At 30.9% G+C, this 27,896-nt stretch overlaps 4 protein-coding genes and 2 long non-coding RNA genes across 13 annotated transcripts in view; 3 read left to right on the top strand and 3 right to left on the bottom strand.

Annotated features, from left to right (window-relative positions):
• The window catches only part of LOC149884966 (uncharacterized), a 748,071-nt gene that overhangs the window by 128,901 nt on the left and 591,274 nt on the right, over window positions 1–27,896 (top strand). The gene's annotated exons all lie outside the window — the stretch shown is intronic.
• On the top strand, window positions 212–2,072 carry LOC149884979 (uncharacterized). Its single transcript, XM_090096357.1, has 2 exons — window positions 212–576; window positions 1,233–2,072. Exon 2 carries the CDS (start codon window positions 1,233–1,235, stop codon window positions 2,070–2,072), a length of 840 nt encoding a protein of 279 aa, XP_089952483.1. The 5' UTR covers window positions 212–576.
• On the bottom strand, window positions 4,615–7,152 carry LOC149884980 (uncharacterized). Of its 5 annotated transcripts, XR_016455109.1 has the most exons (5): window positions 6,494–6,946; window positions 6,095–6,199; window positions 5,429–5,962; window positions 4,821–4,922; window positions 4,615–4,716 (listed from the first exon to the last, which is right to left on the bottom strand). It is a non-coding gene; the product is annotated as an uncharacterized LOC149884980 (long non-coding RNA). The 5 variants fall into 5 exon arrangements; XR_016455113.1 differs by lacking the exon at window positions 5,429–5,962 and having other exon boundaries at window positions 6,494–6,983; XR_016455112.1 differs by lacking the exons at window positions 4,615–4,716; window positions 4,821–4,922 and adding an exon at window positions 7,134–7,152 and having other exon boundaries at window positions 4,929–5,962; window positions 6,494–6,614.
• On the top strand, window positions 10,952–13,548 carry LOC149884981 (uncharacterized). Of its 2 annotated transcripts, none has more exons than XR_016454989.1 (6): window positions 10,952–11,150; window positions 11,555–11,675; window positions 11,970–12,074; window positions 12,207–12,740; window positions 13,247–13,348; window positions 13,453–13,548. It is a non-coding gene; the product is annotated as an uncharacterized LOC149884981 (long non-coding RNA). The 2 variants fall into 2 exon arrangements; XR_016454990.1 differs by lacking the exon at window positions 10,952–11,150 and adding an exon at window positions 11,359–11,452.
• Window positions 16,097–17,702, bottom strand: LOC149884982 (uncharacterized). The gene is made up of 2 exons (XM_090095989.1): window positions 17,593–17,702; window positions 16,097–16,936 (listed from the first exon to the last, which is right to left on the bottom strand). The coding sequence occupies exon 2, from the start codon at window positions 16,934–16,936 to the stop codon at window positions 16,097–16,099; it is 840 nt and encodes a 279-aa protein (XP_089952115.1). The 5' UTR covers window positions 17,593–17,702.
• The window catches only part of LOC145186387 (SCO-spondin-like), a 34,905-nt gene continuing 25,655 nt past the window's right edge, over window positions 18,647–27,896 (bottom strand). For all 3 annotated transcript variants that reach the window (XM_090094699.1, XM_090094698.1, XM_090094700.1), the window contains 21 exons: window positions 27,547–27,717; window positions 27,236–27,406; window positions 25,492–25,662; window positions 25,203–25,373; window positions 24,913–25,083; window positions 24,511–24,681; window positions 23,940–24,113; window positions 23,593–23,763; window positions 23,253–23,423; window positions 22,966–23,136; window positions 22,685–22,855; window positions 22,353–22,523; window positions 22,081–22,251; window positions 21,136–21,306; window positions 20,857–21,027; window positions 20,552–20,722; window positions 20,299–20,469; window positions 20,022–20,195; window positions 19,736–19,912; window positions 19,122–19,292; window positions 18,647–18,929 (listed from right to left, as the gene is read on the bottom strand). In XM_090094699.1, the coding sequence (XP_089950825.1) occupies window positions 18,736–18,929; window positions 19,122–19,292; window positions 19,736–19,912; window positions 20,022–20,195; window positions 20,299–20,469; window positions 20,552–20,722; window positions 20,857–21,027; window positions 21,136–21,306; window positions 22,081–22,251; window positions 22,353–22,523; window positions 22,685–22,855; window positions 22,966–23,136; window positions 23,253–23,423; window positions 23,593–23,763; window positions 23,940–24,113; window positions 24,511–24,681; window positions 24,913–25,083; window positions 25,203–25,373; window positions 25,492–25,662; window positions 27,236–27,406; window positions 27,547–27,717 (3,626 nt within the window). In that variant the 3' untranslated portion in view covers window positions 18,647–18,735. The remainder of the gene's footprint in view (window positions 18,930–19,121; window positions 19,293–19,735; window positions 19,913–20,021; window positions 20,196–20,298; window positions 20,470–20,551; window positions 20,723–20,856; window positions 21,028–21,135; window positions 21,307–22,080; window positions 22,252–22,352; window positions 22,524–22,684; window positions 22,856–22,965; window positions 23,137–23,252; window positions 23,424–23,592; window positions 23,764–23,939; window positions 24,114–24,510; window positions 24,682–24,912; window positions 25,084–25,202; window positions 25,374–25,491; window positions 25,663–27,235; window positions 27,407–27,546; window positions 27,718–27,896) is intronic.

Here is a 27,896-nt window from a genome sequence, read left to right on the forward strand (position 1 = left end):
TAATGGCTTCAAATTAGTCTTTACTGTCAAATGACGCAAGCGTGTATTTTATCATACTAGCAAAAAGCAACCCGTAATACGGGTTATGGTCGGTCTGTTACTTAACAGACGGACCATATTAATAGTGGCAGTTTTCCACAATTTAAAGTTGCGAAACCTTAACTATACCTAGGCACCGCCGATTCGGTTCGTAAAATCCGCAAAAAGCCAATCCGACTTATTTTGCGGATTAAAATAGTCAGTTCGTAAAAATTTTTCGGATTAATAATCCGAAAACTAATTTACGAACCACTAGCGAATTTTTTTTTTGCGGATTCACTTCGCTGTTCGGATTATCAATCCGAAAAATTTTTACAAATCAATTTAACTTTTATTCGTTTAGCGAATTATACGAATCGCGTTCCGTTCGCGTCACCATTAAATGGTGTGGTCCAAAAAAATTACGTTTTTATTATGTGCGCGTCCTATAAATAGTGGATTTCTTTTTTATTTTCAATCAGTTCTATTTGGAAATCTTAACATACAACAATTCGTTCAACAGATCAAGTCTACTATTCTTCACCTACATTTATTACGGTAAGCCATTATTATATTAATTTGATTTAAAAGTTAAGAATATTTCAAACTGAATTTTTGCGGTTTTTTTTTTTTTTTTTTTGTGGATCGAATTCCTTTGCGAATTATTTCGCTTTGCGGATTGCTTCAATTAGTGGATTGGTCCGATAAAATTTATATTGTAATATTTCTTCTACTTAAATATTAACAGAAATAAAAATAGAAATAGAGATAAAAACTAGTTTGAAAAATTGTTACGCTCATTTCAATAATTAAGGCAAATAATTAGTTCTTTTATTGAAAACTTTATGCATGCCTCTAAAATATCATTTATTGTTAAGACGAATATTAAGGAAAATTTTCAAATAACTTAATAAATAATTAGTTCTTTTTCGGAAACTGTTTGTATGCATCAAAAACTATCACGTTTTATTAAGGCAAATATTAAGGAAATATTGAGCCAAATATTTCAATAAAAAGTCAGTAAATCGAAAATGTGATTTGATCCGTGTTTTCGAATTTTTAATCCGAAAAGTAATCCTTATTAACAATCTGATCCGTTTTTGTGGATTTTAAATTCAATAAATAATCCGAAATATTCGTCCGATCCGATATGGCAAACTCAATCCGATTCGTTTCTTTTTTTTTTTTTCATTTCACTTTTTTTTTCTTTTCAGATGCCTAAGCTGTCTAATATTTGGGAATTCTTCAACAATGTGGAGGAAAACAAGGCAAAATGCAAGGCCTGTGGCAAAATATACTTAATCAATAAAAGCACCACAAGTCCTTTAAGGAACCATTTGAAAAGAGTCCACTTGAATTTATATAAACAATTAGAAAGGAAAGACAAGCAAAAATCAACAATACCAGACATTTTTGATGAGCTTGCCTCTGAAGACTCAGATTTTGAACAAACACAAGAAAGAGGAAAAAAGAGGAGATGTCCACAGACACAAAAAGATACACCAGTATCGCCACAGCCTGGACCAAGTGGAACTTGTGGCACTTCCAACACACAGACACTGCAAGGCAGAAAACAGGCTACCAAACCTGAATGGGAAGTTACTGACATCAATCAAATAAGAACTGTTGTTGACATTACTAAATGGGTGATTGAGGACACTCAACCATTTTCTATTGTAGAAACTGACGCATTCACCCGGATGATGAGAACTGCAACCAACGGTCAATTCAGAGCCATTACAGCAAAGAATATATCTACAAAATACATTCCTCTCCTTTTTAAATTCATCAAGGAACAAGTAAAAAACATTTTCAATTCAGACAAGTCAAATCTTGATGGAGTGGCCTTTACATCCGACGTGTGGACCACTGATCACACCAATTTGTCTTTCATGAGCCTTACACTCCACTATATAGATTCAAAGTTCCAATTAAAGCGCTTCTTGGTAGAAATGTCCTACTTCCCCGAACAACATACTGCCGACAATATTGCCAAGAAGCTCAATGAATCTATCAACAAACTGGAACTTGATTTTGAGTCAAAACCTGGATAACAGTCGACGGTGCAGCTAATGTCTAAGCAGGTGTTAGGAAATCAATTGGGGTTCAAAGTGCAATTTGGTGTGTCGACCACCGTCTAAATCTAGTTGTCAGTGGTGCTGTCGATGATAAAAGATGTCCAAAATGGTCAATTCTCAACCACAAAATAACAAAATTAGTAGGTCACTTCAACCAGTCCTCTCAAAAAGCTATGACTTTAGTTAATGCTGCCAAAGCCTTAAAAAACTCCAGAACAAAGTTAGTACAGAGATGCCCCACAAGATGGAACTCTGACCTCCATCAAATGGAGTCTGTGGTGGATCTTCTTCCGGCGATGCATTCTTTAAAGAATCCGAACCCTACTGTTTCTGGAGGTTGTAAGTTGACAGATCTTTTACCAACAGATGATGAAGTGGAATCTATTCAATCTGTCATCCGGCTTCTGAGAGGCTTTTCAGAATTCTCTGAGAAATGCAGCAGTGAAAAGAATGTTAGCATCTGTTCCGTTATTAATTGCCTATACAACATCAGAGGAAGATTAGCAAGGGAGATGATCAAGCCAAAAACCGAGGTGTCATCAGAGCTTGCTCACTACTTCAATGAAGATTTAAACAAAAGATTCGAAAAGGGAGTTGATGAATATTGAATTCTCTATAGCTCATTTTTTAGATCCTAACAGCAAGGGCATGTGCTTTGTGGATGAGGGGGAAAAATTTGAAGTAGTCAAAACTGCAGTAAAAAAAGCTATGGAAGAACTGTCAAAAAAAGAAATTTTGGCTAGCCAAAGCACTCCTTCCCCTTCAATGTTGGATGATGAAGATGACGACGACTTTGATTTCACTGAACAACTGAGGAAGAAAGTGTTTGGTGCAGGTTACATTAATCCTGGAGGTGAAACAAGCACCAAGAAAGCCATTTCTACTGAAATTGAGGGGTATTTGAATTCAAAACCAGTTCCAGCAAATACAAATGTACTGGAATTCTGGAAACAAAACCAGTATATTTACCCAATAATGTCAAGGCTGGCCAGAAAAAACCTCTGTATACCTGCTGCATCATCAACATCTGAAAGAGTTTTCTCAACAGCAGGGAATATATACAGCTCTAGAAGAACCAATCTTTCAATCTCAAAGGTTGAGATGTTGGTATATATGAAAGAAAACACTAAGCAACTCAGTAAAATTCAAGACATTGTGTGGCCAGGAAATGAATTTGGAAAATGATTAACTTTCAGTGTGATTTTGACTTTTTTTTATTTCTTAACAAGGAAATCATTTCGTTTCATTGTATATTTGAATATTATAAATAAATAAAAATGAATTTTAATTCGAAAGCTTTTTTTATTCTGAATCCGTATAAATCCGTAAAAATAATATCGGTTCGGATTCCAATTCGAAAAAAATTTTTCGAATTGCAATCCGATCCGAAAGTATCGAATCGGATTGCAATCCGAAAAAATAATCCGAAAAAATTTTAACGAATTATTTTCCGATAAATTATTTTCGGATCAAATCAATCCGTAAGTAGTTTGAACCGTTTAGCATAGATAATTCGGTGCACAATCCGCAAACCGATAAACAGTAACGAATCGGCGGTCTCTAACTATACCCTTTTAGAAAAACGCCTTCAAATTGACAAAATTAAACCATCTGTAAAATTAAAATAAAAAGTATGCGGATGTAAAATAATTTACCAATTATTCAACATTATTTAAGTAATTTACAACTGACGTAAGTCACATCAGTGTAAGGCAGAACCATTTTCCTCGACATTACTAAGTTCAACACAATATGTTTTTGGTTACTAACACAAAATAATAACACTTTATCATGCTTTAAATTGACGAAAAAGTAAGGCTATACTCTTGTTATATTTTTTATAACATGAATTTTAATAAGATTAATATTAAGCAAACGTAAATTATACATGATTTATTAATTTTTTGGTATCCCCTTAATACATTTTTCTTTAAAACAGGAAAATGTCTTTAAAACGTTAAATGCACATAGCCAAATAAATTTATTTAAAATAACTGACCATTACTATTTATGGCACTAATCTGACCATTTTTATATATATGTCCTCTTTGTTTCAATAGCTTTTAGTAAACGGTAACTTACTACCATTTGCTAAAAATTCCTTTTGTTACTCGAAATTTAATTCTCTTAAATATTTTGACACTAATAAAGGACCTCCCTTCCCCGTTTTTGCCTTAATGGTGGTTAGGAGAATAGTTATTTTTATTAAGAGTAGTCAAGTTTTTGATGAAGACCTTTTACCAGAATAATGAAATGTAAAACAATGATTTACGTGTATAAGAGTTTTTTCTTTTTAATATTTATAAGATTTAAACATATATAAGAATTTTTTCTTTCCTCAAAAGTGTTGCAAATCCAAACTAAGCTAATTAATTAGTTAAAAACCTTATAAAATTTAAGCAACTCGATATTTGAAAAATGCGCTAAACTACAATATTCACCACCCATTTAAAAAGATTCCCTAAATTACGTACAGCAAATTATTAGGCTTAAAATAGAGAAAATTTAAAAAAAATTGCACTAATTGCATACATTTATATCATTTTAACTGACCAAAATTTACAATAAAAGGTAATCAGGTTTCTTTTTATAAATCGTATAAATGCGTCAATCGTAAATCCTAAAGAAAGAAAAAAAAAAAAATGGAATTATGATACTATAATTACAACAACAAAAAAAACAAACAAAAATAAAACACCACATAAAAACTGAAAATCGATTTACCTATTTATAGTAACCCATTTTGACATGGCAGTTAATATAAACATTTATCGAAAATGTAACAATAAAATCTGTTTCGAAGTACAAAAGGAAGGATTAACACTACTATATATAAAAAAAAAATCAAATTAAGATATAAATTGCATTTTTAGCATAATGTTGTCTTGGCTTTCAGTAAATAAATAAAAGCAGTAAGTTCCAATAATGAAACTACCTATTATTCATTTTTTACAATAGTCACCAACATGAAGGTGTCTATTGTTAAAAATGAATACCAACAAAACATCACAACAATAACACATAACAATAGAATATTTACATCCTTGATCCTAAAATCCAGTGAAGATAACAAAGCAAATTAAAATATGAAAGGCAAAATTAGAAAACCAATTTAAAGTTAACTATATTTATCTTTTTACTAAACATATAAATACATAAAAGTATATTTGTTTTTATGTTCAATATTAGTTATTCAATTACTTCAAATTTAGGACATGAAAACACCCTAGACTTAAAGATCAAGGTTGCATACTCTCATACACATTACGCTAAACATTAACAGACATTATTATGTGTTTTGAGAATAATTAAAAAAGGCTAGACAACACAACCTAGCTCCAAAGCAGTTACTCCGCCTGGCACTAAATGCTGCCAAGTCACAACTCTGCTATAAGTACATCGCTTGGCTGGCAAGGTTATCAATCTTGCTCAACATAATGCCAAATCACACCACTTTGAAAACATGGAAACAGCATAATTTAAACATATATACAACTATAAACAAATATGGTTTTATATAACACATTTGATTAATAATCTTTTCAACTTGATGAAGAGTAGCTTGTTCAGCTATTAGAAGTGGGACTGAGTGGTGAATGAAATCTTCCATCATAAAAAAATTGTATGTATTCCAGAGATGTAAAGGATTGTCAGGTTCACAAAAGGTCAAAATAATTGAAAACAACTGTCTAATTTACTTTGGCGTACGTGTTAAAACCGCCTCAGAAGGAGTATTCTGCCATTCAGTGTCATCTAGCAACAATTCTTTTAAAACACATGCTTCACGAAACGTTTCAAGGACAATACCATTAACAGTACGCACATCCTCCCAAGATGTTGCTCCTTTTGCTTGCAAAAGTAACAGTCTAAGAAAAAATAATTCTCCAGTTGGATCAACTTTATACATTCTTACTATCACCTTATTACCACCCCTTTGTCTAACCTTCCATTTACAATGTTTATCATCAAATATAAAGTGATAAGGAATGTCTACATACGAATAGCAATGTGCTCTTTCATTTTCAGTATTTAACTTAAACCATGCCATTAGGTGCATATCACACTGAGCTGCACGATCTAAAGCCATTTGTTCTGCTCCTTCTCTAAAATAGGTTAAATATATTCTTTATATACATATTTAAAACACATTTTTAAAACAATTATATAACACATATTAACACATACACAAAGAGTAAAAAAACACTTTACATTATTATAAAAACATTATTATAAAAACACATTGATAAAACAACTATAAAGCACTTATTACCACATACAGATACATATCAAAAAAAGCATATATGCAAACAATAAACGTGTGGAAACAAAAATTTTAAAAATGATGCAAGAAAATTTAAAAAGATACAAAATATACATTTACAAACAATACTCTTTACCTTCTTTTTTTTCTTCGTAAGAATTGTAATCCTCATAACAAAATTTAACCTTTACATACAATAACATGTGACATGCCATGTCAGTGTTGGCACAAAAGTTTAATTAACTTTTCAAAATTTTCTAAAAAAGAACAAAAATAGTTAATAGCATTACAGAAATTTCAATGTAGTAATAACCATTTTATGGAAATAGCATTAGTATAACTTTAAATAACATACATACCCCTATTTTCCTTCTAAAAGATAAGATAATAAAAACAAAACTGCAAAAAGAAAAACTAAAACAAAAAAAATATAAACGATTTAAAAAATTAAAATCCTTTCTACTTTATCTAATAAAAATTTAAATCCTTTCTACTTTATCTAATAAAAATTTAAATCCTTTCTACTTTATCTAATAAAAATTTAAATCCTTTCTACTTTATCTAATAAAAATTTAAATCCTTTCTACTTTATCTAATAAAAATTTAAATCCTTTCTACTTTATCTAATAAAAATGTAAATATAACTATTTTATATACTTACTTCAATTATAAGATGATCGACGCTACTCGACTTTCTCCCCCCCCCCCCCCCTAATTTTATGATTGATTCTGATAGAGAATTTTATGCTGATTCAGAAAAATATAAAAACATAGACCTGAAAATCAACGGAAAGTGCTCTAATTCGAAGTCAAAGTTGTAAAAAATCCCATTAAAAACCCTAATATTCGCCATTTTTTTTTAAAACGCTTTCATTTTTAACGAAAATTAATTACCGTTACGTTGCGCAATAAACAGACCTGGTTTCCATAAGCCTTAGCATTTTTATTTTAAAGTATGGTAACGAAAGTGTTATAAGGAAATGAAATTAATAGAAGATTTCAAATAAAGGTTGAAAGTAGAATTTGAGAATGTAGAAAAATTGATGAATAATTATTATTGTATCGTACGCTGGTTTTTTTTATAAAAAAAAACGGTTTGAAGGTTACATTTTCTAAATTTTACATGTGATAGAACAACTATGAACTGAGTTTCAAAAGTTCTTCTTTTAGGAAAAAAAACTGTTGAATTCTTTTTTAAAATTTATTACAAAAGTACATTACTTGCAAAATAGTTTATTCTCTAATAATCAAAAAACGGCTATTTTCATTGCCACAAAAAATTGTGCAAGATAAACATACTTTAACGACTTTTTTAACGTAAAAACCATGCTATTAATGTATTGCTTTTGTCAGCTAAAAGTTCATTAACTTATTATTTTCAAAATGGCGAATATTAGGGTTTTTAGTGGGATTTTTTACAACTTTGACTTCGAATTAGAGCACTTTCCGTTGATTTTCAGGTCTATGTTTTTATATTTTTCTGAATCAGCATAAAATTCTCTATCAGAATCAATCATAAAATTAGGGGGGGGGGGGGGAGAAAGTCGAGTAGCGCCAGATGATCTTAGCGATTATTATTTATCTTCATATGATTATTTATGTAATATATCTAAACTAATAATTAAATTCCAAAAGGAAGAAAGTTTTAACTCGCTTCATGGATCTTTCTCCAATGGCCGCGTGCATTTAAAGAACGCGCTCTTTCAAAGCCTAGTAACTAATGACGAAACGACGACATTAAACATTAAACATAAATTTTTGTAGGAACTATATTATGATGCCTACACTTACTTACCAGCTCTTGCTTTTTATTTAATAAATTTGCGCCTCTATAGATGGCAATTTCAGTTTTTTCATTTAAACATAGAGCGCATCTTCTTGTGCTTGGTTGATAAGGTTGGCATTTCCTGATTATACTCCATTTAATAAAAGGTTTTCCGTTTTTTCTTTTATGCGCCACACTTCCTTGGATAGTTCGGTGTCGTTTTTGTACTTTACAGTATTGAACGACTTAATGTGGTTTGCATAACGTAATTTAAAAGGTGGTTCACTTATGCCAATATATATTTTATCTAAATAGTTCGGAAGGTCTGAAGAAATAACAGCTTTGTAAAGTATGTTTTCTGTTAGGCAAGGTTGATTTAGGGGACAATGCAACCTGTTGATACAATTGCAGGATTTCTTATTTTGATCTTCAGTATCTTCGATGATTTTTTGGTTATGCCAGTTTATTATAGATTTTAAATTCGGCATGCAGCTGTAACTGACTTTCAAAGTGTTTCTATTGAATATTTTGTTCAAAATATGCTTAGATGGAAAATGTTTGTCTACCAAATCAAGAAATGATTTGCCAACTTTTGTGATCACATTTTTGCTAAATGGTGGGTTGAACCATATAATGTTACGCTTTCGATTTCACTTCTTTCTGGTATTACTAAGAGTTTTGTTATATTTTAATTTATGACTATATCCTGCTTTATTTAATGCCTCCTCATAACACTTAATCGCTTTGCCGAATATTTTGTCACTGGATGAAAGTCTTGATAATCTGCGTTCCAATGAAATGGGTATTTGCTTAATAATATTCGGAGGATGGTTTGATTCCTTATGAATATAGTTTATTTGATTCCCTGGCTTGCTATAGGGTTGGTAAGTAGAATCGTTTAAGTTCAAAGTAATATCTAGGTAGTTAACGATTTTAAGATTGCATTTAATGGTAATGTTTAATCCATATTCTTTAAGCATTTTTGTGATTGTTTTCTTGACTTTTTCCAATTCTAGGCCACTTAGATTTTCAAAAACCGCCAAACCATCGTCTCTGTAAATACCTATAAAATTTTTATTATAAACGGATGATAGCTTATCTAACAGAAATAGCCCCACTAATTCGCAAACTTCAGCCCCGTCAAATGCCCCCATTGTTACATCAAATAAACCGCATCCTTTTTTCATCCATGTCTCATTTCTATGAAACAGAAGAGATTTTCTAGAGTGGTATACTATTCTTTTTTCTTCAGCTGTAATACAAACGAATTTCTCAGCAAAGGAGATCACTATTCTCAACAGTTCTTCAATGATTGTTGGATAAAAATCGTTAATATCAAAAACGACGCATTTCTGATTTGGTAGACAAACATTTTCCATCTAAGCATATTTTGAACAAAATATTCAATAGAAACACTTTGAAAGTCAGTTACAGCTGCATGCCGAATTTAAAATCTATAATAAACTGGCATAACCAAAAAATCATCGAAGATACTGAAGATCAAAATAAGAAATCCTGCAATTGTATCAACAGGTTGCATTGTCCCCTAAATCAACCTTGCCTAACAGAAAACATACTTTACAAAGCTGTTATTTCTTCAGACCTTCCGAACTATTTAGATAAAATATATATTGGCATAAGTGAACCACCTTTTAAATTACGTTATGCAAACCACATTAAGTCGTTCAATACTGTAAAGTACAAAAACGACACCGAACTATCCAAGGAAGTGTGGCGCATAAAAGAAAAAACGGAAAACCTTTTATTAAATGGAGTATAATCAGGAAATGCCAACCTTATCAACCAAGCACAAGAAGATGCGCTCTATGTTTAAATGAAAAAACTGAAATTGCCATCTATAGAGGCGCAAATTTATTAAATAAAAAGCAAGAGCTGGTAAGTAAGTGTAGGCATCATAATATAGTTCCTACAAAAATTTATGTTTAATGTTTAATGTCGTCGTTTCGTCATTAGTTACTAGGCTTTGAAAGAGCGCGTTCTTTAAATGCACGCGGCCATTGGAGAAAGATCCATGAAGCGAGTTAAAACTTTCTTCCTTTTGGAATTTAATTATTAGTTTAGATATATTACATAAATAATCATATGAAGATAAATAATAATCGCTAAGATCATCTGGCGCTACTCGACTTTCTCCCCCCCCCCCCCTAATTTTATGATTGATTCTGATAGAGAATTTTATGCTGATTCAGAAAAATATAAAAACATAGACCTGAAAATCAACGGAAAGTGCTCTAATTCGAAGTCAAAGTTGTAAAAAATCCCACTAAAAACCCTAATATTCGCCATTTTGAAAATAATAAGTTAATGAACTTTTAGCTGACAAAAGCAATACATTAATAGCATGGTTTTTACGTTAAAAAAGTCGTTAAAGTATGTTTATCTTGCACAATTTTTTGTGGCAATGAAAATAGCCGTTTTTTGATTATTAGAGAATAAACTATTTTGCAAGTAATGTACTTTTGTAATAAATTTTAAAAAAGAATTCAACAGTTTTTTTTCCTAAAAGAAGAACTTTTGAAACTCAGTTCATAGTTGTTCTATCACATGTAAAATTTAGAAAATGTAACCTTCAAACCGTTTTTTTTTATAAAAAAAACCAGCGTACGATACAATAATAATTATTCATCAATTTTTCTACATTCTCAAATTCTACTTTCAACCTTTATTTGAAATCTTCTATTAATTTCATTTCCTTATAACACTTTCGTTACCATACTTTAAAATAAAAATGCTAAGGCTTATGGAAACCAGGTCTGTTTATTGCGCAACGTAACGGTAATTAATTTTCGTTAAAAATGAAAGCGTTTTAAAAAAAAATGGCGAATATTAGGGTTTTTAATGGGATTTTTTACAACTTTGACTTCGAATTAGAGCACTTTCCGTTGATTTTCAGGTCTATGTTTTTATATTTTTCTGAATCAGCATAAAATTCTCTATCAGAATCAATCATAAAATTAGGGGGGGGGGGGGGAGAAAGTCGAGTAGCGTCGATCATCTTATAATTGAAGTAAGTATATAAAATAGTTATATTTACATTTTTATTAGATAAAGTAGAAAGGATTTAAATTTTTATTAGATAAAGTAGAAAGGATTTAAATTTTTATTAGATAAAGTAGAAAGGATTTAAATTTTTATTAGATAAAGTAGAAAGGATTTAAATTTTTATTAGATAAAGTAGAAAGGATTTAAATTTTTATTAGATAAAGTAGAAAGGATTTTAATTTTTTAAATCGTTTATATTTTTTTTGTTTTAGTTTTTCTTTTTGCAGTTTTGTTTTTATTATCTTATCTTTTAGAAGGAAAATAGGGGTATGTATGTTATTTAAAGTTATACTAATGCTATTTCCATAAAATGGTTATTACTACATTGAAATTTCTGTAATGCTATTAACTATTTTTGTTCTTTTTTAGAAAATTTTGAAAAGTTAATTAAACTTTTGTGCCAACACTGACATGGCATGTCACATGTTATTGTATGTAAAGGTTAAATTTTGTTATGAGGATTACAATTCTTACGAAGAAAAAAAAGAAGGTAAAGAGTATTGTTTGTAAATGTATATTTTGTATCTTTTTAAATTTTCTTGCATCATTTTTAAAATTTTTGTTTCCACACGTTTATTGTTTGCATATATGCTTTTTTTGATATGTATCTGTATGTGGTAATAAGTGCTTTATAGTTGTTTTATCAATGTGTTTTTATAATAATGTTTTTATAATAATGTAAAGTGTTTTTTTACTCTTTGTGTATGTGTTAATATGTGTTATATAATTGTTTTAAAAATGTGTTTTAAATATGTATATAAAGAATATATTTAACCTATTTTAGAGAAGGAGCAGAACAAATGGCTTTAGATCGTGCAGCTCAGTGTGATATGCACCTAATGGCATGGTTTAAGTTAAATACTGAAAATGAAAGAGCACATTGCTATTCGTATGTAGACATTCCTTATCACTTTATATTTGATGATAAACATTGTAAATGGAAGGTTAGACAAAGGGGTGGTAATAAGGTGATAGTAAGAATGTATAAAGTTGATCCAACTGGAGAATTATTTTTTCTTAGACTGTTACTTTTGCAAGCAAAAGGAGCAACATCTTGGGAGGATGTGCGTACTGTTAATGGTATTGTCCTTGAAACGTTTCGTGAAGCATGTGTTTTAAAAGAATTGTTGCTAGATGACACTGAATGGCAGAATACTCCTTCTGAGGCGGTTTTAACACGTACGCCAAAGTAAATTAGACAGTTGTTTTCAATTATTTTGACCTTTTGTGAACCTGACAATCCTTTACATCTCTGGAATACATACAATTTTTTTATGATGGAAGATTTCATTCACCACTCAGTCCCACTTCTAATAGCTGAACAAGCTACTCTTCATCAAGTTGAAAAGATTATTAATCAAATGTGTTATATAAAACCATATTTGTTTATAGTTGTATATATGTTTAAATTATGCTGTTTCCATGTTTTCAAAGTGGTGTGATTTGGCATTATGTTGAGCAAGATTGATAACCTTGCCAGCCAAGCGATGTACTTATAGCAGAGTTGTGACTTGGCAGCATTTAGTGCCAGGCGGAGTAACTGCTTTGGAGCTAGGTTGTGTTGTCTAGCCTTTTTTAATTATTCTCAAAACACATAATAATGTCTGTTAATGTTTAGCGTAATGTGTATGAGAGTATGCAACCTTGATCTTTAAGTCTAGGGTGTTTTCATGTCCTAAATTTGAAGTAATTGAATAACTAATATTGAACATAAAAACAAATATACTTTTATGTATTTATATGTTTAGTAAAAAGATAAATATAGTTAACTTTAAATTGGTTTTCTAATTTTGCCTTTCATATTTTAATTTGCTTTGTTATCTTCACTGGATTTTAGGATCAAGGATGTAAATATTCTATTGTTATGTGTTATTGTTGTGATGTTTTGTTGGTATTCATTTTTAACAATAGACACCTTCATGTTGGTGACTATTGTAAAAAATGAATAATAGGTAGTTTCATTATTGGAACTTACTGCTTTTATTTATTTACTGAAAGCCAAGACAACATTATGCTAAAAATGCAATTTATATCTTAATTTGATTTTTTTTTTATATATAGTAGTGTTAATCCTTCCTTTTGTACTTCGAAACAGATTTTATTGTTACATTTTCGATAAATGTTTATATTAACTGCCATGTCAAAATGGGTTACTATAAATAGGTAAATCGATTTTCAGTTTTTATGTGGTGTTTTATTTTTGTTTGTTTTTTTTGTTGTTGTAATTATAGTATCATAATTCCATTTTTTTTTTTTTCTTTCTTTAGGATTTACGATTGACGCATTTATACGATTTATAAAAAGAAACCTGATTACCTTTTATTGTAAATTTTGGTCAGTTAAAATGATATAAATGTATGCAATTAGTGCAATTTTTTTTAAATTTTCTCTATTTTAAGCCTAATAATTTGCTGTACGTAATTTAGGGAATCTTTTTAAATGGGTGGTGAATATTGTAGTTTAGCGCATTTTTCAAATATCGAGTTGCTTAAATTTTATAAGGTTTTTAACTAATTAATTAGCTTAGTTTGGATTTGCAACACTTTTGAGGAAAGAAAAAATTCTTATATATGTTTAAATCTTATAAATATTAAAAAGAAAAAACTCTTATACACGTAAATCATTGTTTTACATTTCATTATTCTGGTAAAAGGTCTTCATCAAAAACTTGACTACTCTTAATAAAAATAACTATTCTCCTAACCACCATTAAGGCAAAAACGGGGAAGGGAGGTCCTTTATTAGTGTCAAAATATTTAAGAGAATTAAATTTCGAGTAACAAAAGGAATTTTTAGCAAATGGTAGTAAGTTACCGTTTACTAAAAGCTATTGAAACAAAGAGGACATATATATAAAAATGGTCAGATTAGTGCCATAAATAGTAATGGTCAGTTATTTTAAATAAATTTATTTGGCTATGTGCATTTAACGTTTTAAAGACATTTTCCTGTTTTAAAGAAAAATGTATTAAGGGGATACCAAAAAATTAATAAATCATGTATAATTTACGTTTGCTTAATATTAATCTTATTAAAATTCATGTTATAAAAAATATAACAAGAGTATAGCCTTACTTTTTCGTCAATTTAAAGCATGATAAAGTGTTATTATTTTGTGTTAGTAACCAAAAACATATTGTGTTGAACTTAGTAATGTCGAGGAAAATGGTTCTGCCTTACACTGATGTGACTTACGTCAGTTGTAAATTACTTAAATAATGTTGAATAATTGGTAAATTATTTTACATCCGCATACTTTTTATTTTAATTTTACAGATGGTTTAATTTTGTCAATTTGAAGGCGTTTTTCTAAAAGGGTATAGTTAGAGACCGCCGATTCGTTACTGTTTATCGGTTTGCGGATTGTGCACCGAATTATCTATGCTAAACGGTTCAAACTACTTACGGATTGATTTGATCCGAAAATAATTTATCGGAAAATAATTCGTTAAAATTTTTTCGGATTATTTTTTCGGATTGCAATCCGATTCGATACTTTCGGATCGGATTGCAATTCGAAAAATTTTTTTCGAATTGGAATCCGAACCGATATTATTTTTACGGATTTATACGGATTCAGAATAAAAAAAGCTTTCGAATTAAAATTCATTTTTATTTATTTATAATATTCAAATATACAATGAAACGAAATGATTTCCTTGTTAAGAAATAAAAAAAAGTCAAAATCACACTGAAAGTTAATCATTTTCCAAATTCATTTCCTGGCCACACAATGTCTTGAATTTTACTGAGTTGCTTAGTGTTTTCTTTCATATATACCAACATCTCAACCTTTGAGATTGAAAGATTGGTTCTTCTAGAGCTGTATATATTCCCTGCTGTTGAGAAAACTCTTTCAGATGTTGATGATGCAGCAGGTATACAGAGGTTTTTTCTGGCCAGCCTTGACATTATTGGGTAAATATACTGGTTTTGTTTCCAGAATTCCAGTACATTTGTATTTGCTGGAACTGGTTTTGAATTCAAATACCCCTCAATTTCAGTAGAAATGGCTTTCTTGGTGCTTGTTTCACCTCCAGGATTAATGTAACCTGCACCAAACACTTTCTTCCTCAGTTGTTCAGTGAAATCAAAGTCGTCGTCATCTTCATCATCCAACATTGAAGGGGAAGGAGTGCTTTGGCTAGCCAAAATTTCTTTTTTTGACAGTTCTTCCATAGCTTTTTTTACTGCAGTTTTGACTACTTCAAATTTTTCCCCCTCATCCACAAAGCACATGCCCTTGCTGTTAGGATCTAAAAAATGAGCTATAGAGAATTCAATATTCATCAACTCCCTTTTCGAATCTTTTGTTTAAATCTTCATTGAAGTAGTGAGCAAGCTCTGATGACACCTCGGTTTTTGGCTTGATCATCTCCCTTGCTAATCTTCCTCTGATGTTGTATAGGCAATTAATAACGGAACAGATGCTAACATTCTTTTCACTGCTGCATTTCTCAGAGAATTCTGAAAAGCCTCTCAGAAGCCGGATGACAGATTGAATAGATTCCACTTCATCATCTGTTGGTAAAAGATCTGTCAACTTACAACCTCCAGAAACAGTAGGGTTCGGATTCTTTAAAGAATGCATCGCCGGAAGAAGATCCACCACAGACTCCATTTGATGGAGGTCAGAGTTCCATCTTGTGGGGCATCTCTGTACTAACTTTGTTCTGGAGTTTTTTAAGGCTTTGGCAGCATTAACTAAAGTCATAGCTTTTTGAGAGGACTGGTTGAAGTGACCTACTAATTTTGTTATTTTGTGGTTGAGAATTGACCATTTTGGACATCTTTTATCATCGACAGCACCACTGACAACTAGATTTAGACGGTGGTCGACACACCAAATTGCACTTTGAACCCCAATTGATTTCCTAACACCTGCTTAGACATTAGCTGCACCGTCGACTGTTATCCAGGTTTTGACTCAAAATCAAGTTCCAGTTTGTTGATAGATTCATTGAGCTTCTTGGCAATATTGTCGGCAGTATGTTGTTCGGGGAAGTAGGACATTTCTACCAAGAAGCGCTTTAATTGGAACTTTGAATCTATATAGTGGAGTGTAAGGCTCATGAAAGACAAATTGGTGTGATCAGTGGTCCACACGTCGGATGTAAAGGCCACTCCATCAAGATTTGACTTGTCTGAATTGAAAATGTTTTTTACTTGTTCCTTGATGAATTTAAAAAGGAGAGGAATGTATTTTGTAGATATATTCTTTGCTGTAATGGCTCTGAATTGACCGTTGGTTGCAGTTCTCATCATCCGGGTGAATGCGTCAGTTTCTACAATAGAAAATGGTTGAGTGTCCTCAATCACCCATTTAGTAATGTCAACAACAGTTCTTATTTGATTGATGTCAGTAACTTCCCATTCAGGTTTGGTAGCCTGTTTTCTGCCTTGCAGTGTCTGTGTGTTGGAAGTGCCACAAGTTCCACTTGGTCCAGGCTGTGGCGATACTGGTGTATCTTTTTGTGTCTGTGGACATCTCCTCTTTTTTCCTCTTTCTTGTGTTTGTTCAAAATCTGAGTCTTCAGAGGCAAGCTCATCAAAAATGTCTGGTATTGTTGATTTTTGCTTGTCTTTCCTTTCTAATTGTTTATATAAATTCAAGTGGACTCTTTTCAAATGGTTCCTTAAAGGACTTGTGGTGCTTTTATTGATTAAGTATATTTTGCCACAGGCCTTGCATTTTGCCTTGTTTTCCTCCACATTGTTGAAGAATTCCCAAATATTAGACAGCTTAGGCATCTGAAAAGAAAAAAAAAGTGAAATGAAAAAAAAAAAAAGAAACGAATCGGATTGAGTTTGCCATATCGGATCGGACGAATATTTCGGATTATTTATTGAATTTAAAATCCACAAAAACGGATCAGATTGTTAATAAGGATTACTTTTCGGATTAAAAATTCGAAAACACGGATCAAATCACATTTTCGATTTACTGACTTTTTATTGAAATATTTGGCTCAATATTTCCTTAATATTTGCCTTAATAAAACGTGATAGTTTTTGATGCATACAAACAGTTTCCGAAAAAGAACTAATTATTTATTAAGTTATTTGAAAATTTTCCTTAATATTCGTCTTAACAATAAATGATATTTTAGAGGCATGCATAAAGTTTTCAATAAAAGAACTAATTATTTGCCTTAATTATTGAAATGAGCGTAACAATTTTTCAAACTAGTTTTTATCTCTATTTCTATTTTTATTTCTGTTAATATTTAAGTAGAAGAAATATTACAATATAAATTTTATCGGACCAATCCACTAATTGAAGCAATCCGCAAAGCGAAATAATTCGCAAAGGAATTCGATCCACAAAAAAAAAAAAAAAAAAACCGCAAAAATTCAGTTTGAAATATTCTTAACTTTTAAATCAAATTAATATAATAATGGCTTACCGTAATAAATGTAGGTGAAGAATAGTAGACTTGATCTGTTGAACGAATTGTTGTATGTTAAGATTTCCAAATAGAACTGATTGAAAATAAAAAAGAAATCCACTATTTATAGGACGCGCACATAATAAAAACGTAATTTTTTTGGACCACACCATTTAATGGTGACGCGAACGGAACGCGATTCGTATAATTCGCTAAACGAATAAAAGTTAAATTGATTTGTAAAAATTTTTCGGATTGATAATCCGAACAGCGAAGTGAATCCGCAAAAAAAAAATTCGCTAGTGGTTCGTAAATTAGTTTTCGGATTATTAATCCGAAAAATTTTTACGAACTGACTATTTTAATCCGCAAAATAAGTCGGATTGGCTTTTTGCGGATTTTACGAACCGAATCGGCGGTGCCTAGGTATAGTTAAGGTTTCGCAACTTTAAATTGTGGAAAACTGCCACTATTAATATGGTCCGTCTGTTAAGTAACAGACCGACCATAACCCGTATTACGGGTTGCTTTTTGCTAGTATGATAAAATACACGCTTGCGTCATTTGACAGTAAAGACTAATTTGAAGCCATTAATAAGAGCAATTCTTTTTTAACGACATTTTTAACGGTTTTTTCGTTTTTCTTTAATGTTCTCTTTTTGTAACGTTTTTTTCATTATGTATTTTGGCTGATGATTGCCGGCACGCCGGTATGAAACTTTATTTACCAACAAAGTTGTCATCCTTCGCTGTATCTTCTATATATATATATATATATATATATATATATATATATATATATATATATATATATATATATATATATATATATATATATATATATATATATATATATATATATAAATTTATAAATCTCTCTGTTTGTGGTTAAGATCGTAAAATGATCTCCTTAATGACACTTTTTTTCACGGGAACGAGTTACAAGCTTAAATTTTCCAAGCTGACAAACATATAAAATATGAAAACTATCCGCCTTGAACTTATCACGTTTCAACTTTTTTTATGGCTTTTATTTACCCAGTCTTAATTATGTGTCAAACTCAAATGCAAATTCGCAACAATGAATCGAGTTTTATTATTAAAAAAAAAGTACAAAATGAAAAGTAAAAGAAAAAGTTTAATGTTTTTTTTTCGCACAAGTTACTTTCCCTTTCCGAACCAATTCTTGATATCAAAGAAGTTGAAGATCTTAGAAGGGCATTCTTCGACGTTACATACTTGAACGAAGGTCCCAGAGCCAACGCAGTTCGATGTGGGACAAACGCGGGTGCGAAATTGCGCGCCTCCTCCGCAAGTTCGACTGCATGGACTCCATTCACTCCACGATGACCATTCTGTAAGAAAAGTTGCGGATAGTTAATTTAAAAGCTCTCTGTAATTCAAAAATAATGTGTTAACAAACCTATCTATTTAACAAATAGTTGATACTCGCAATTAAGTGAAATGAATTAGTACAATTGCAGATTTTAACTTTTTTAACGGTAATGTAAAAGTACAAAAAAAAATCAAAATTCAAATTCAAAAACCTGTACAAGGAGCAACATTACACTTGGTTGTTTCTATACTGTTACCAGGGCATGAATTGCCACCATAAGCAGGAGCGGGGTTGTTGCAATACCTGTTTCTTTGCTGCGTACCACCGCCACACGTCAGTGTACAAGCTGAATATGAACTCCAGCTGCTCCATTCACCGTTTACTAAATGTAAAGTTATTAGCAAAAACACTTTACTAATGTTTAAAAATGTTTTTTTGGAAACATTAGTAAATTTTTTAGTTTATAGTTTTTGTAATATAAATTTGGGGAACAAAAAACAAATAAATCCACAATGCAGGTGAAATACAGTTGTTACATTCAAATTCTATAGAAACAATCATTTAAAAAAAAACAATTATTGATAGCAACAACAACAAAAAAAAACAGGGGGCAAATTGTAGAATTAATTTTCATACGTAATTGAATCCAAGACTGAAGCTTTGTATCTCTATCTCAGTTCTTAAGATAACTAATTTTGTGTCGGTACAAGAAAAAAGTCTTGAAAATTTATGAATGCGCAGATGCTATCACTCCAGTTACAAAAAAATGAACACTGAAGTCCTCACAAAGAAGTTTGCAATATGCTAAAAAATAAAAACATTTACCTGGACAGCTAACTCGAGTATTGCAAACTTCAAACATAACGCTTGATCCTTCGCAGCTTGCACCGCCTCCAGATGGTGCAGGATTGTTACACTCTCTTTTTCTAGAGCGGGCACCACCTATGCCACAAGAATGACTGCAATCACCATACGATGACCATGAACCCCACTCTCCGTTAACTGTAAAAGACGACATTAAACTCTAAAATATTTCTAGACACACACACAGCTCACATTTTAAAAATGGGGTAATAAAAGAGAATGGAACAGTTGTTGAAACATCGCTCACCAGGGCAATCTTTATTTTCGTTACAGGCTTGATCTTCAATGTTAGAACCTGGGCATTGTGCACCGTTGTATGCAGGAGCTGGATTATTACACTGCCTTGATCTTCGTTGTATACCGCCTTTGCAAGTTTCAGAACAAGGAGAAAAACTTCCCCATGAACCCCAGTTTCCATTTACTGTAATAAAAACGTAATATGGATATAACATTACTTGTGTACTGGATAAAACACTATAAAATGAACTAAATTTCTTCAGAGTAGGGTAAAAACTTAAATGAACCTGCACAGTCTGTCAGTTTGCATGTTTTCCGATAAACTACATCTCCTTCACATGGTTTACCTCCGTGTTGGGGTAGGGGTTTTGTGCATGTTCGTGTTGACACTTGATAGCCAACACCACACGTTTGACTACACAGGCTGAAGTCACTCCATTCAGTTAAACCACCATTTACTGAACAAACAAAAAACTCTTTATAAGATAAAACTATAATGCAAACCGAGAAAGGTTCAAATACTATTAATAAAACATTTACTTGGACATTCTTTCAGCATACAAGATCTACCATCAAATGTAGGTCCAAAGCATGGCTTGCCACCAAAACTTGGTGCAGGAGAGTCACAAGTTCTTTTTCTGAATTGCATACCAATACCACAAGATGTTGTGCACTCTCCATATGCAGACCAAGATGTAAAACCGCCATCAACTTAAATGTAAATTTTGATTCATATGATTCATTGTTAATACAACTTTTAAATCATTGATAGAGATACAAAGAAAATGAAATATTTCAAAATAAAAATATTGTCCATATCTAAAGCTATTGTAAAAAATTGTTACCAGGGCATGGAAGAATATTACATGAACGAACATTGGAACTTATTCCCACACAATCAGCTCCACCAAATTTTGGTGAAGGATTATTGCAAACACGCTTTGCAGTTTGAGTTCCACCTCCACATGTTAAACTACAATCATTATAATCACCCCAGACGCTCCACTGGCCATCAACTTTTAAACAAATGAAATTGGAGTATTGAAATTAAAACTGGTTAACAAAACAAACCAAAATATTTCAGATCAATTAATAACACAAAATACTTAATAACAAAGACATACTGGGGCATTCTTTTAGCTCACAAGATCTTGTATCTACTACAGGTCCTACACAAGAAAGTCCACCAAAAGCAGGAGATGGATTTGTACAAGATCTTATGCGGGTTTGAGTACCAGCCCCACATGATTTAGAGCATGCATTATAGTCTGACCATTGTGTAAAAGCACCATCAACTAAACAGCAAAGTTAAATACTTTTCATTTTAAAAACGACTTATATTGCATTAAAAAATCTTTTCTATTAGACTGTAGAGCATGTAAATATAAAATTTACACGAACCCAAATGATAAGAAATTTCAAACAACCTAATATTTCAAGCAAAAAAAAATTATTATTTCATTGATTTTTGGTATGAATTTTAAATGTTACATAACAAGACCAGTTGGCATTTATTACCGCCTTGATGCTGGCCCTAAATTAATTGCAGGTCTACTTGACATATTTGTTGGACATGGTGTCAATCAAAACCTTCAGGGTAATTACACTACTGTGAGGAGATGCACAGGTCTTTTACTCAATGTATGCCCAGTAATTAAGTGAATTTAAATTTGGAAATTGGGAAACAAAGATTTTTTCTCAGAAACTTGTTGGAACAAACTATTAGCATCAGGAGGATAGGTAAGACTGATTCATGGCCTATCATGCTTCTTCTCCAAGATTTTGACACCAGAGTTGATGAAAATTTAGAATACCAATCAATCCTACTGTTAGAAACAGAACCCACAGTAAAAAGCCTCCCATCAGAGAACAGAATAATTGGCAGGCCTTTCTTTTTGATAACTTAAATTTTTTTACTTTTTTCAAGTCTTTTTATTCAATAGTGTCAATGATGAGGCATCTTTTGGATATAGTTCTAAACATGGCCTCTAGGACTATTTTTAACACATAAAACGTAAAAGCAAAAAAGTAGATATTATCAAAGAAAGGCAAAAATTCCAATAACCTACCTGGACATTCTTTAATTTTACATGTTATAGTGTCTACTAAAGAATTTGTGCAATTCTTTCCCCCATGTCTTGGAGCTGGATTTGTACAAAACCTGAACCTGGTTTGCTCCCCAATTCCACAACTCTTGGAGCACAATCCAAAAGCACCCCATTCTGAAACATCACCATTAACTAAAGAGAACAAAAAATCTCATTACCAACTGTTTTATTTGCATTATCTAAAAAAACCAGCCATGTATAAACACCTAATATAAACAATATTTAGCATTTACCAGGGCATGGGAATGCATTACAGGATTTTTCCTCAACTGCATTTCCACTGCAAGCTTTGCCCCCATACTGGGGAACTGGGCTATTACATTCCCGCTGTCGCTGTTGCTTGCCAACATTACATGACATTGAACAATCACTGAAGGCAGAGAACGGTCCCCAGTTACCATCAACTAAAAAAATTTAGTTTTAATAAATGATTAAAACCAAAAATAATAAAAAGTTTAGATTTTAATAACAAAATTTTTTACACTTTTAATAGAAAAAATGTTTTTGTTTGCTATAGTTATCATATCAACACAATTATAAATACTAGTAAGGGACAAAAACTAACTTGGACATTCCCTTAACTTGCAATCCTTCACCTCACTTAATGGTTCAATGCAATCACTGCCACCATGTTGTGGGAGGGGATTTGTACATGTTCGAAATCTGGTTGTTTTTCCATTGCCACAAGTTTCAGAGCATGCACTGAACTCAGTCCATAAAGATAATCCTCCATTTACTATGAGATTAATGACCCTGTTTTTAATATCTTGCTTTTAAATATACAAAAGATCTGATTTTTATGCACTGAAAAAGCATTTTAAAAATGAAAACAAATAAAATCAGTACTAGGGCATTCCTTAATTTTGCATGATATTGTTTCTTGACTGTTGCCAAGACAGTCGCTTCCTCCAAATGATGGGGCTGGATTTGTACAATAACGTACTCTATGTTGTTTCCCAGGTCCACATGGTTCAGAACATGTAGAGAATGCTGACCATTCACTGAATCCTCCATTTACTAAGATAATAATAGATTGGCCTTTATGAATTAAGTTAATAATATTTGTTGATCTAAGTATCATTAAAAAGAAAAAATTCTTGCAATAATAAAAAAAAATAAATGCAAATTTTTACTTGAGCAATCTCTTAGTTTGCAAGTTCTACTATCCAATGTTGGTCCAAAACAATCTCTTCCTCCATGAGCAGGTGATGGATTAGTACAAGATCTTTTCCGCTGGACAATTCCACTTCCACAAGAACTAGAACAAGTGCTATATTCTGACCATTGCGTAAACCCACCATTAACTAAATAATTTAAATGTATTATATTTATATGAAAAAATATGTTTATAGAAAAATAATTTATGAGCAATATACAAACATTTATTACATATTTTGATTTAATTATAAAACAAAAATAATATATCTAAGGAAGATATTTTTTACTACTTTTTATTATGAAAAAATAAGTAACCTGGACAAGGTTTTAAAGAACAACTAATTGACTCAGTTAGATGACCAGTACAACCTAAACCACCATTCTTTGGGGCAGGATTAGTACAAGTTCTAGTACGATATTGACTACCTAAGCCGCAAGGTTCTGAACAGTCAGAGAATAATGACCAATCACTCAATCCACCATTGACTAATAGAATTAAAATGTTAAAGCTTTACTATGTTTACAATTTTTTTTGAATAAGACATTCAGTTAAACAAAATTAAAGTAGCAAATTCATTTTATCATGTTATAAAACAATTTTATTACATGCTGTCATACAAACAATGTTATCAAAAGATAATACCAAATTTTAGTAAAATTACCAGGGCATTCTCTAACTTTGCATTCCCGGTGTTGAGTGCTTATTAAGTCAGAGCAATCTTTGCCACCAAAAGCAGGCACAGGCTTGTTACATGGGCGTGTACGTGATTGACTACCAAAACCACATGAAGCGGAGCATTCTGTAAAATCAGACCATTCGCCTAAACCTCCATCCACTAAAGTGTAAGAAATATAAATTTCATAATTTCTTTTTTTAAACTTTTATCAATTAAATATTAAATACTACCAATATAACAGAATATAACAGAAAACAGCAAAATTAGAGGAACTAGGACACTTATCTACTTTTTGTTAGATTTAGCAACTACTTTTTTTTTTTTTTATTTTAAATTATCATTTGGCTATAATAAATTAATTTGATTTCCAGTTTAAGTCAATTTTCTTTATTGTCTTTACACAATAGAATATAAAAATCATAAAAATATTTTATTTTTACATGTACACACACACACACACACACACACAATATATATATATATATATATATATATATATATATATATATATATATATATATATATATATATATATATATATATAATTTATAGCAACCTGGGCATTGTCTTAGTATACAGTATGCAACTTCTTCTATTGGTCCAACACAGCTGCTTCCACCATTAGCTGGTGTTGGATTGGAGCATGAGCGTATTCGAACTTTATTTCCTACGCCACATGATTTGGAACAGACACTGAAATCTGACCATTGAGTAAAGCCACCATGCACTAAATTTTAAGATAAAATTTTATTGGTGTTATCTTTTATCTGGCCTTTTTTTGATAATTAATTTCTTTTTTTGAAAACTTTTAAAACCTTTTAAAATTTATCTAAACAATCAAAATAAATAAACTCTTTTAAGAGATTTTTATAAAACCAATATATTATATATTTTCCTATAATTTTTTTAAAAGTGTTTAAATAATAACTTAACAAGAGCACAAATTATAAAATAATACCTGGACATAAATGAATATTGCAACTTTTTGAATCAAAATCTGGCCCAAAACAAGGTTCACCTCCATGTCTAGGAGCTGGATTAGTACATGAACGAGTTCTAGATTGTTTTCCACCATTACAAGGAGAAGAACATGCAGAGTAATCAGACCATTGACCATAACCACCATCAACTTGAATAAAAACATTCTTATTTAAGATAGTTTAAGATATGAAAAGATATTTAAACAAAAATATCTTTGAGAAAAAATAAATGTGAAAAAATATAAATGAAAATATAAAACGAATATACCAGGACATTCTTTGAGATTACACAATTGACTTTGAACAAATTCTCCAACGCAAAGTTTGCCACCAAATTTAGGTTCAGGATTTGAACATGTCCTTGTTGCTTGTCTAATACCTTCCCCACAACTTTTGGAGCATTCACTAAAGTCACTCCACTTTGAGAACCCTCCATCAACTGAAAATGTATAAACATTCACACAGACTCATTCATATACAAACACAATATATACATTCATACAGTATGTGTATCATTTTGTCATTTTAATTAACAAATAAACAGCTTAATAATAAACCTGGACATTCTTTAATTTTACAAGTAATTGATTCCTCAGAAGAACCAACACAGTCTACTCCACCAAATGAAGGAGGAGGATTTGTGCATGTCCGCTTACGTTTTTGAAAACCATCGCCACAAGTGCTAGAACATGCACTGAACTCAGACCATGGAGTGAAATTTCCATTGACTAAATCAAAAAATAGTTAAAGAAAAAGTAAGAAAGCAGTAAATTGTTTGAATTCTTTTTTACATAAAACTTAAGTTTCTATTTACAAACCATCCCTGAAAACTTAGGGAACACTTTCCTAAATTACAAAAAAATATTTTTGAAGCAACTATTATTTTACTTTTTTTAGAAAATTTTTAAAGTTCATGTAATTTATAGTATAAAAACAAAAAATAATACTTGTATATATATATATATATATATATATATATATATATATATATATATATATATATATATATATATATATATATATATATATATATATATATTTTGATTTTTTATGACTAAAAAAGATAAATGTAAGATTCTAAAAAAGGAAATAAACAAAAGATTTATAAAAAAAGAACTTAAAACTTCTAGGTAGGTCTTGGCATTGAATTAGTTAGCTTATTGATTTTACCTCATGGAAACAAATTCCAAGCCACTTTAATTTATGCAAAGTTGATTGATACTATTGAATGTCTTACATCAAGTCAACATCATCAAGTTGTTTATCATAGATGGTATTAATGGTATTTAGCTGAGGAGAATATTGGAATAAATTGGTTTGACATAAGTCAAATATATTATTTGGTCAAGGAAGAGAGCTTTATTAGAATTAGCTCTCTACTGGGATCATTATCTTGTTGGTAAGTCAGTCACAAAGGCTGTCTTCTGCAAAAGGGATAATCTTATTTTCCATAGTTTTTCTTTGGATAGGTTGATTTGTGTCTCTAATACAATCAAGATGTCCCAAATCAGCAATAATACTGAAACATTTCAAATCATAACAGTTTATCGGATCACACAAGAAAATGACACTGGATAATTGTCCAGATTTTTTACTTTTTGGCTCTAAATAAGTTCTGTTATTTTCAGAGGTAAATGGCTTCTTTGCAAATTTAAAAACAAAAGGTCCAGTAAGTTTAACCTGTTTTTTACTATACTTCAGTTGAAAAACAAATTCTTTTATACAGGTTTACTGGTATAAATCAATTTACTATCCAAATGGCCACTAGTTTTTTTGGGTCTTTTTTCTTTATACACAAATTTAAAATACATTTGATTTTAAATTTGTGCATGAAGGAGAAAGACCAAGTGAAACTCTAGGCTTTTATCTTAAAAAAATTGGGAAACTAAAACTTAAGAAATTGTTTATTATCTAGTCAAATCTACTTGGGAGCTTATATCCTTAATGTGGCTTCTTGTCAGTAGACACACATTACATGTGTAATCATGTGTAATGTATGAAAAATTACATGTGTTAGCGTAATGTATGAAAAATTATGTGCAAGCATAATGTATGAAAAATTGTGCCTCAGCATGCATAATGTATGAAAAATTATGTGCCTCAGCATGCGTAATGTATGAAAAATTATGTGCCTCAGCATGCGTAATGTATGAAAAATTAGAAATGGATTAAGTAAAATTAAAAGAAATGGATTAAGTAAAATTAAAAGAAATGGATTAAGTAGAAAATTATAAAAAAAAAAAAAAAAAAAAAAACAACTTGTACATTTATAGTTCAAAAAATTTAGTACAGAAATTTTACTTGGGCACTTCTGAATGTTGCAACTTTTTCTGTCTTCAACTGGTCCATTACAAGGAAGCCCTCCATGAGCTGGAGAAGGGTTAGTGCAAGTTCTGAACCGGCGCTGATATCCCCCATTACAAGGTTCTGTACATTCTGAATAACTTGACCAACTTGTAAAACCACCATTAACTATAAAAACCGAAACTTACACATGTAAATCAAACTTATTAAATCCAATAATGATAAATAATAAATCCTCTATGTTATACTCATTTACACAATTATATTACATGCACCTTTACCAATTATTTAAATGTCAATTTACATACCTGGACACTCTTGTAGCTTACATTCGCGTTGTTGAGTAGCTTCCCCTACACACACTTTACCACCAAATGCTGGCACAGGGTTGTTACATTCTCGCTTTCTAGATTGTACTCCAGGACCACATTTTTCAGAACATTCACTAAAATCTGACCATTCTCCAAATCTACCATCAACTAAATATTTTTAAAACAATCTTTATAAACTTAATTCATCATTCATAAAATGCATTTCATAAAGAATATTGATAAAAAAAAAAAAAATTAAAAAAAAATAATAACTTTTATTAAAACAACTTTTTAAGTACAATTAACATAATAAAACAATTAACAAATAAGACAATTAAACAATAAAA

Source organism: Hydra viridissima, unplaced genomic scaffold, assembly GCF_058129835.1.
Source record: "Hydra viridissima isolate aposymbiotic clone 2 unplaced genomic scaffold, HvirCarnegie_v1 scaffold_8, whole genome shotgun sequence".
Taxonomy (NCBI): Eukaryota; Metazoa; Cnidaria; class Hydrozoa; order Anthoathecata; family Hydridae; genus Hydra; species Hydra viridissima.